The sequence below is a fragment of the Haemorhous mexicanus genome, chromosome 5 (genome assembly GCF_027477595.1).
Source record: "Haemorhous mexicanus isolate bHaeMex1 chromosome 5, bHaeMex1.pri, whole genome shotgun sequence".
Classification (NCBI taxonomy): domain Eukaryota; kingdom Metazoa; phylum Chordata; class Aves; order Passeriformes; family Fringillidae; genus Haemorhous; species Haemorhous mexicanus.
In genome coordinates, this window is record NC_082345.1 from 50,123,516 (window position 1) to 50,133,056 (window position 9,541).

General features: G+C 43.2%; 1 protein-coding gene across 2 annotated transcripts; it reads right to left on the reverse strand.

Annotated features, from left to right (window-relative positions):
- Positions 1–353: 353 nt before the first annotated feature.
- SMIM30 (small integral membrane protein 30) lies at positions 354–3,740 on the reverse strand. Of its 2 annotated transcripts, none has more exons than XM_059847122.1 (2): positions 3,607–3,740; positions 354–2,815 (listed from the first exon to the last, which is right to left on the reverse strand). In XM_059847122.1, the coding sequence occupies exon 2, from the start codon at positions 2,742–2,744 to the stop codon at positions 2,559–2,561; it is 186 nt and encodes a 61-aa protein (XP_059703105.1). In that variant the 5' UTR covers positions 2,745–2,815; positions 3,607–3,740; the 3' UTR covers positions 354–2,558. The 2 variants fall into 2 exon arrangements, with proteins under 2 accessions (XP_059703105.1, XP_059703106.1); XM_059847123.1 differs by lacking the exon at positions 3,607–3,740 and adding an exon at positions 3,099–3,238.
- Positions 3,741–9,541: the final 5,801 nt, after the last annotated feature.

Genomic DNA, 9,541 nt, shown 5'->3' on the forward strand with positions numbered 1-9,541 from the left:
GATATGTTGAAAACTCATAGTGAAGAGGAAAAATAAATACTTTAAGTTTTCCTTGTACCAGACAAAGAGGATTCTTCACAACTACAGGCTGACTGCGTCAAAGTAAGGGGACCAGCTCCCTGAAATGCTTTAAAGTAACAGTTACTGAAATGGGATAAACAAGTAGTAGGAGCATGAGAAGTACAATCACTGCACAAATGTTAACTGAAATCATACCTTATGATAATTAGTTCAGAAAGTTATCTAACATAAGCAAAAGGAGGTATCAAAATAATAGTCAACAGAAGGAATTCCAACAGTTAGTTACTTGTGTCATCTCAATTTTCCTTTTCATAAGAAATACTGCATCAAGCTGTTGACAAATCATACAGCAAAATTTATTAAGACAGAGGAAAACCAGGGGTATCTGATTTTACACTCAAATAATTGACAAATCCAGGTCTTTAACAATAAAGCTTCTATCAGAACCCAGGAAACAAAGTCATTATGCTGTGCAAACACCTTTCAATGAAGTAAGTACAGCTTTGGGCAAATAATACAATTTCTCATATCCCTATTGCCTGAAGATAAATAAATCTGTTACAGTTTTGTTCTCCTGCAGTGAAACTGTAGCCCAACTCTGTGAAACTATTGTCAGGGATCTTTTCTAAGGTATAGATAAAGGAGTCTGTGAAAATCTGCTTGTGTTAAAATGTATTCTATTGAAAGAGCACTTCTTAATATTTTACTGAAAAAATGGCAACATCTTTTTAACTTTGGGAACTATAAAGAGAATTGAGTGGCAATTTTGTGTTTTTTTTTTTTTTTTAATTTGTTTAGCTAAACTGGAACATCAAAGATCACACTTCAATCTGTGCTTGCACCACCCAGCTGAATTATCATGAACAGGATCATTTACTGCTGCTAGGGAGCTTTCAAAGGTGATACTTCTGTCTGAAGGTCCTCTTAGGGCTGTAAATTTCATTTCTACCTAGTAATTGTGCATTCTGTCCCTTTCTTCCAAAAATGGCATGCAGAAATCAGGATCTGTAGAACATGATCTGCCCACCCAATTACTTACATAAGACCTGCCCATAGCCATTGCTTTGTGCTCTACTGAACAGAGGCACAGAGGAAGTCGAAGAATAGTATCAAAATACATAACTCTGAAAGATAAAAGCCAAGATTTTGAGCAAAGAGTGGCAGTGTCCACAGCACAAGATCAGAAGGAAATTCTTTGAGCTACGGAGAGCTCATCTTCCTATGTTCCTTACTCTGCTGCTGTTACTGATTGTGCTCCTTGGCTTGAGCTGGAACTCCCTAAATCAGACTTATGGCAGGCATTCTTGGCTGAGCCATTTCACCTTTGGTACTTAAAGAAACAGACACACTACTGTCTTTCAACCATATACCACACAATCTGACTAAACATGAATAGAATAAGACTATTGACATCTCCAATTTTGCACCAGGGTTTTTTCTTTGGTTTTGGTCCCAGTCTTCTGTGGAAGTCATATGCATCTGTTAGAGAAGCCTAAATGTTTAACTAGCAACATAGGTTTGTCACGAGGAATACACAAGAACAATGGACTAATTGACTAAACCCAGAATTTTAGCAAGTTCTTTCTACATTGTAAAAGAAACATGTGCACAATGCTCTTGTTATAGTTCAAATAACCTTCTAATGCAGAAATACACAGAATTCATCATTAAAATAGTTAAGTCTTCAGTTTTGGAGAAAAAGTGCAAACACCAAATGAACTAAGCCTTAAACCTGGTGTACCTAGAAAAAAGCTGGGTACAAAAAATAAACAAGAGACAAAACCCATATTCCTAATCTGATTTACATAGCCTTACATGTACTTTTCTGTGAAATACATGCTAAGTAAAAATGGTGATCTCATTCTTAGGTGTATCTACTTGGTAATAAGAATACAGGCTACAGGAGTGGCATATTCTAAAATAAAAATAGTCTAAAAATATTCTAAAATAATAAAAAAAAAAGCCTTTCATGTTTCCTTAGTTCTCTTAAGTCTCATCCATGTGACAGCAGAAGTGAGCTGTTAGGTGTTAACTGTCATTACAGAGAATGTGAGCACGAGCACACAAGTTTAGAGCAGCTCGCTCGCTATCTAGTTAGGACTAATTTCAAAACTCTTGTCATCTTGAATGGAAGATTAACAGCTGCTTCCTCCTGATTTAATATTGAAACCAAAACTATGGAACTTGTTGATGGCCTCCCTCACATGCTAAATTTATAAACTCTTACTGTGAGCCTCTCTATAGTTTTACTTCCCCATCCAGAAAGTTTTTACCCTTCTCTAAGGCAATTTAATCACAAACACAAATTATCTTTTTGTAATGAGGACATAAAATTATCTTTTTGTAATGAGGACAGATCATACAAATGCCTTTTACTAGTACAGTCTTGTACCGTCTTGACTCTGTTGTACTGAACAATAAGAGGGGTTTGCAGAAATATCTACATTTTTTTTGAAAGTTTTCCAGAACCAAAGCTCAGTCACACCCAACCCCAAGCTGTGCTCAGAAATTCATTTCATCTGAGCATTTTCTTGAAGTCACTGCTGCCCATTCCTTCTCCTTGCGTACAAGCCAAGGCAGGCGCAGAATCCGACAACACTGACAGCGAGGCCCAGGAGGAAGGCAATCGTATCTCCCGCGTCCAGGGCTTCAACTACTGGCAGCACCAGCAGCAGTGACACGAGGACCAGGAAAAGCTTTGAGGTGCTCTCGGTTGAAGGCATGCTGATAAGCAGCTGACCCCAAGGGGAAGTTAAATGAAGAAAGTGGTGGACAGCAGGTACTTCACTGCTATCTACAAGGAAAACAAAAGGAACGTTACATGATTTTCCTTCCTCCTCCCCTGGATTTGTCTTGCCAAAAGCCAAGTGACTGATGATTACAGGTATCTGTGTGGGGCACATGAAATTTAGGCGTTATCTTCCTAATTACCAAAGTAAATGACTTATTATCATGAGACAGCCACAGTGGATTTGCTATTTTGTTATGTAACTCTGTGGAAAATAATCTTTTGAAGACTTACTGTGAGGTAAAGTCAGAACAGGCTCTCCTGCCTGTAGCTACCAGAGCCTGCTTACCTGGTGCCTTGCTACGCGGGCCTGTTTCACCAGGTGTTTAGGGCCTGATGGCTGCTGCACATCGCTCACCCACACTTCCTAACACCAGCCATCCTCGGGATCCGTGAGCATGGACAGACTGCGGCACACTGGGGAGGGCGTGAATTTAACCTCCCGGGCAGTGCCACCGTGCTCACCCTCACTGCGGGACAAACGTCCGTCGTGGTTCCTACAACTTGGAAAGGCGCTCCCAAGGAGCTCGCCGGGACTAGCCCGGACCGCCCTTTTTTCAGTAGTTCTTCCCGCGGGGATGGCTCGTTCGCGGGGTGCACACGACAAAAACCCGCGCCGGGACACCCGAATAAGCGGCTGCGCCGCTCGCACTCTGGCGGAGCCAGCGCCGGACAGCGCCGGACCCCGCCGGCCCCGGGGCGCCCGCGCTTCCCGTCCCGCCGCCGCGGGGCTGCGGGGCGGCCGCTCCTTGGGGCAGCCCCCGGCAGGCCCTGCCCGCACAGTGCCCCTCAATCACCTCCTGCCACCGGCTCCGGGCTGGGGCCGTCCCCGCTCCGCGCCGCCCGCAGGGCGCTCAGCAGCCGAAAGCGCCGGCCCGCGCCGCCCCGCCGAGCTCCCGCTGCCCGGCCGCGGCCATGACAGGAAGGGGCGGTGGCGCGGCCGGGGGCGGGCGTGACCCGGCCGGGCCGTCTCCGCTCGGCTCCGTTCCACTCCCGCTGCGGCGCCCGCCCGCTTCGCCCCGCCGCGCCCCCCGTGATTCCCGGGGCGCCTCTGGGCCAGCAGCCCGGGCGGCCCCAGGCGCCGCCGGTGGCCCAGGAGCGGTGCTCACCTGGCCGGCCTGGGCCTAGAGGGATGCGGCGGGGCCGGGCGCCTCCCGGGAGCCCCAGCCGGGGGTGCCGGCTGCTCCCCAGGGCGGCCCCCGGCCGGAGCCCCGGAGTGCCCGAGGTGCGATAAATGGGACCGTGAGAATGTCAGAGAGAGAGCAATCACACCTGCCCTCTCTGCGGCTCCGTTGAAGTGAAAGTATAGAAAAACGCTGATCTTTTTTGTACAAATAAACGAGTAGAAGAAGTCACCATGAGTTTGCATCATTTCAGATTTAGGCCCTTGTGATAACACTACTAGTATGTGCCATCATAACCAATTCCTACTCTGAGGAAAGCAGTTGAATCAGTTTTATACGGTGGAGAGCAGCCTGTGGCCTTGTAAAACAAAAAAAAAATTAAGGGAGGTGTTAACAGGTAATTGAGAGCACGCCCCAAGATTTTAGCTTGTCCCAGTGTTTATCTTATTTATCCTTTGCATAAGGCTGCTTGTAGAAATTGCATATTAGGCTGTCTTGTTGCACTAGGTAGTTCCTAAGCAGAGCCCTGTCTTATTTTTCAGTGGCAAAGGTGTGTGCCTAAGTTTAGATAAAAGACCAGTGAGCAATTATTATAAGTTTGTAGTATGTCTCTTTGGAGTGCTCAGAGAAATAACCAAAAGAAACTGTGCTAATTTAATGTCAAAATCAGTATAGAATTTGTAATTCATTACGACAAGCCTTAACTCATGACTGAGAACCCATGTCTTCACAATGTTCCCTATGACTTCTGTTAAAAAGGCAACTCTTATAAGCACTTCTCTTTAGCAAAACAGTTTCTGATGAGCTTCTTTAAAGAGAAATGGAGATTCAGATAGGGCATTCAACGTACATACAGCTTTGCCTCTGCCTTTTAAAATTTCACTGTAATTGCTTTTGAACAGCCATTCCTCATGGCTATAGGAACTTCACACATCTGAGGTGGGATGTTACTATTGTGCCAATGATAATTCTTTAATTCATGCCCTTCTTTTCCCCATCAGTCAGGATCCATCAGCTATCAATTGTCATAAATGATAAATTTCCAGGGATAAAAACATCTTTTTGGTCCTTTGTTCCAAGTACCATCATCTTTATAAGCAGCAGTGCCTAGACTCTGATAATGCAAATAATAATGAATATCAGTAACCATCTTTTTTATTAATTAAATGCCTATTTCACAGTTTTCCAGATCTTAAATACTTGATTCTTCATGTTCAGTTCTCAAGGCATTTTCTCAATAAGCTGATGCCAGATAAACTCATGGGAGAAAAATCTGGAAATTTCTGAGAATATTATAGCATGGAGAGGAGTAACACCATGATGCCTAGCCCAGTCCCTAATCAGTCACAGATAAATCATAACCCCTAAAGAACCTGAAGAATTCAATTTGAAGTGCGGGATGTGTAATCTCAATCACCACTGTCACCTTGGAAGAGTGGGCCTTAGAGTCCTGGCCCTCTTAGTTCCTTGCCTAGTCAGTCTATTTACTGCATCCTGCACTGTTGACAAGTAAATGTTACACTGTTCTGCAATGTCAAAAAATGACATTCATCCCTCTAAATTTCGGTGCTGTATTTGTTGTTGCCACCACTTACCAACCAAAATTTTCACTAGTTGTCATTTAGTCCCACAAAACAGACTCAGAGAGATTGAATAATGCCTTTCAAGTCTATCTTTTGTGACTAGAAATATCAGTACCTAAAAGCTGTTACATTTTTGGAGCTAACTATTTTGAAGGTGAAGATTGTAAAATCCAAGAGAAAGACTGGGCTTAGCACACTCCTCTTAGTATCTCAAGAACTGTACAAATTCACAGGCAGTTGAAATGACACAAAGTACAGTATGTGTGTAGAAAATATTGATTGTAAGATATATCATTTATTAGTAACATGGAAGTGCCATTGAGAGCTAGAAAACAGTGCCATTTGGGGATACCTCTTTGGCTTATTAGCTCCTTCAATGCCATTGCATTTTGTAGCTTTGGCTTCAGAAACAGTGCTTCTTTGGAAAGAAACCAACAAAATCCAAACTGTCAAGGAGGCTCTATTGGTTTTTATGCTGTCAGAATAGCAGAGAAATGTGTATTCAACTTCAAGCTCTGCCATCAACTTCCTGCATCACCTCAGGCAAATCTTCCTTTTGACCTATCACTGCTTTGATTGCTTAGCTCAAGCTATTATGTAACTAATATTCAGAGGAAAGTCAGAGAATTCCCAGAGCTGACAAGCTAAAGCTTTGTAAGTTTTGAGCACAATGCTAAGGAGGGAGGTATATTGTGAGACTGGAAATTGAAAATAAAGTGTACTTTCTGGAGCGGAAAAAGTTGTAATCAGCTACACCCTGAAGGGGGTATTTGTGGGATTTTTGGGTTGTTTTTTTCTTCCTACTTCTTGGTTCATCTAGTTTTTTGAGAGCCTTTTGTTTATTGCATGACCATGCTGATTTGATGTCATACTATCCCCCCAGCCAGCAACCTAGCCCCATGCAGCCACTGGCTCCCTGCCCCTCGAGCAGGCTTGGGAGGGAGAATCAGAAGGGTAAAAGCTAGGAAACTCATGGGTTGAGATAAAGACAATTTAATAGGGAAAGCAAAAGCTGCACTCCCAGACAAAGCAAAACAAGGATTTAATTCACTGCTTCCCATGGGCAGGCAGGTGTTCAGCCATCCCCAGGAGAGGAGGACCTCTTCACACATAGCAGTTACTTGGTGCATTGGGTTTGCATGGCCAAGCTTTGGTAGCAGAGGAGCTACAGGGATGGCTTCTGTGAGAAACTGCTAGAGGGAGTGGTAGAGTGGCTTGGGGGGGCATCTGACACCCAGCCAAGCTCAACCCACTACACTTGGGAAGACAAATTCCCTCACCCCAACATGTCATCTCCTTCCTCCTTCTTCCCGCCCACTTTACATACTGAGCATGATGTCATATGGTCTGGAATGTTCCCTTGGTCAGTTGGGGTCACCTGCTCTGGTTGTGTCACCTCCCGGCCTCCCATGGACCCTGACTCCTTTGCCAGTGTGGCAGTATGAAAAGCAGAGGAGGCCTTGGCTCTGTGTAATCCCTGCTCAGAAACAACAAAAACATCCCTACATTATCAGCACTGTGTAAAGCACAAATCCAAAACACAGCCCAATACAGCCATTGTGCAGAAAATTAACTCTACCCTGGCTGAAATGAGCATGTCTGAGAAGCTTCCTGAATAATTTTTGACATCAGTTGCACTGCTGTAATGAAAAAGGCTAGCTCTGGTTATAGATAAGATGCTGACTATGGGGCAGTGATTATCACTTCTGCATGCACATGTTCACCCTTGAGCTACTTTTCTCTGATGATACTTAATCTGACATTTTAGCTGACTATCACTATGTCCTCATCTTTTCACTTCAATCATAGATCTACATCCAGTTTTTTTCCTACAAAAAAGCATTACTTTCTTAATTTGGACTTCACTATGTCTTTCTCCTTCTTTGAACAAATAGGCTCTACTGCAACTACCTCATTTTCTTCTGCAGAAAAAATCTCAAAGTTTAAATACAGAATTTATTATCTCTATCATTAACCTTTTCCCTATTTGCTTCTTGGTCTGCTGTCACACCAATGTTGATTTCGTTGTTTCTCTTACTTCCTCTCTTATCATCCCTTCCCCTCCTATCCTGTGTGTCTACTTCATCCTGCCTTTTTTCTTTTCTATTTCTCAAAGTCCTTAAGTTTCCTCTCAAATAAAGGTAGGTAGTCACAAATCATCCCTGTCATAATGGATTCACTTCCTGTTTCAGGGGGGAAACAGATCACTTCATCTTTTTTATTCCCGTCATCTCTAACCTCTCCAATCATGCTGTTCAAAACTGCTCTAATCCTACATCTCCTTCAGTATGGCTCAATCCTTCCTCTGTTAGCTGGATATCCCATGGATATGTCCACTTAACAACTTAGACATAAAGGCCTGTGTTTCATCATTGGCTCTGCCTGATGGACTGCTTTAGAAACATCTTCCCAAATCCAGCAAGCACTTAACAAACCCTCAGTGCACTTCCAAAAAAACCATCCTTTCCCATTTCTTCTTCACTTTTGCTTTTTGAATCTTTGGTGCTGGCTTCTCTTCTGCTGCTGGGGATGTGCTAGGCTTCCATCTGTGGTTTTTTTCAGTTTTTGACTGTCTAGAGATTGTGCCTTGGATGCTCCTATTGACAAATAGTTTTGAATATCATCTATGACTCATGTTTTCATCTTCCCTCTTTTTTTATTCCCACTCGATTGTGTTGAAGTCTTACTGCTTGTAGCACAGGCCTACTAACAGTTCTCTCTCCCTGTATGACTTACTCATGTCCTGTCACTCATTGTGACCCCTGCAGCTTTGTTTATTCAAAGTGCTGCTGCAAAGGGATCTCTCTGGCTTCTCATTTTTACTGTGTTCCTTCTCTTTTTTATCCTCTGGTGTTGCATTTCCTCTTTTGCTGTATCAAAGACAATTTTCTTCTCAGTCCTAGAAGATCTTTGCAGTATAAGCTTCCTTCATTCTGGCTTAACCTATTATCATTGTCAGGAGGTTAACTTCTCCTTTTCTTTGTCACCCTGGAAGACTCCTTCTGATCCCTTCAAGAAGCAAAAGTTGCTTCTTTCTGAGAGCACAGAAAGGCTTACAGAAAGAATGGGGCTGTTTTTGATAGAAAATTCTTTCCTTTGGGGTCACGTACTTCCTGCTGTCCTTTATACAGACATGAAAAAAAAAGGATTAAAAAGCCCAGTGATTCCTTTTCCCTCAGTCCTTTAGCCTGGCAGGGGATCTCCTCTGCCTGCTGGAATCTCTTTGAGCTCTCTTGCCAGTGCTTGAGAGATGTCTCTGTGCAGTGCTGGCTGGGGCAGAGAGACATGCAGGCAGCTGCCAGCCCTGCAATAAAAAAAGCTCTGGAGCTGGTGCTGGCAGGAAGCAGGAGCAGCCAGACTGCAGGAGTGAGTGCAGAGGATGCCAGCCAGAGTTAAACACCCATTGATTGACTTCCCCACTGAACTCCACAGGGTATGTGAGAGCTTCTCATCAATAGTGGCCAATCTGGGGATTCCCTGTGATTATTATGAACACTGTCATGCTTTTTGTGGATTATAAGAAGCAGGTTTCTTTGGGTTTTGTAGAAGTATAACAAAAGTGGAGGTAGACATCGGCTAGAATGATGCATCTAAACTACCTCCAGCCTTGAAAAAGTAAAGTCTGAATCTAGTCTTCCTGATTTCAGTGTTTGTACTCTTGGAAGCTATTGAGATGTTCTCACATTCTTCAAGAGTGCTTCCACAAGTAATTTGAATATTTTATATTGTTTGCCTGTTTCTTTTTGAGAAAAATGTATTTTACAATATTAGCCAGGAAAAATGTATGCAGCAGAAACAGTTCAGCTTCAGAGGGCCTGGTGATGACAACTTTGTTAGTATTGAATGGTAAATAAAAGAAGATACTATTTAACATAAAAGAGGTTGAATAAGAGTTAAAGGGGGAGTAGCAGCTGTCATCTGCATCACATTATTTTCTATAGTAGATTTTTTTTTTTCAAGCTATGCTGTCAGATATTTTCTTCACTTCTGTGCATATGGTTGTTACAAATAGGAGGAGTTTCTTG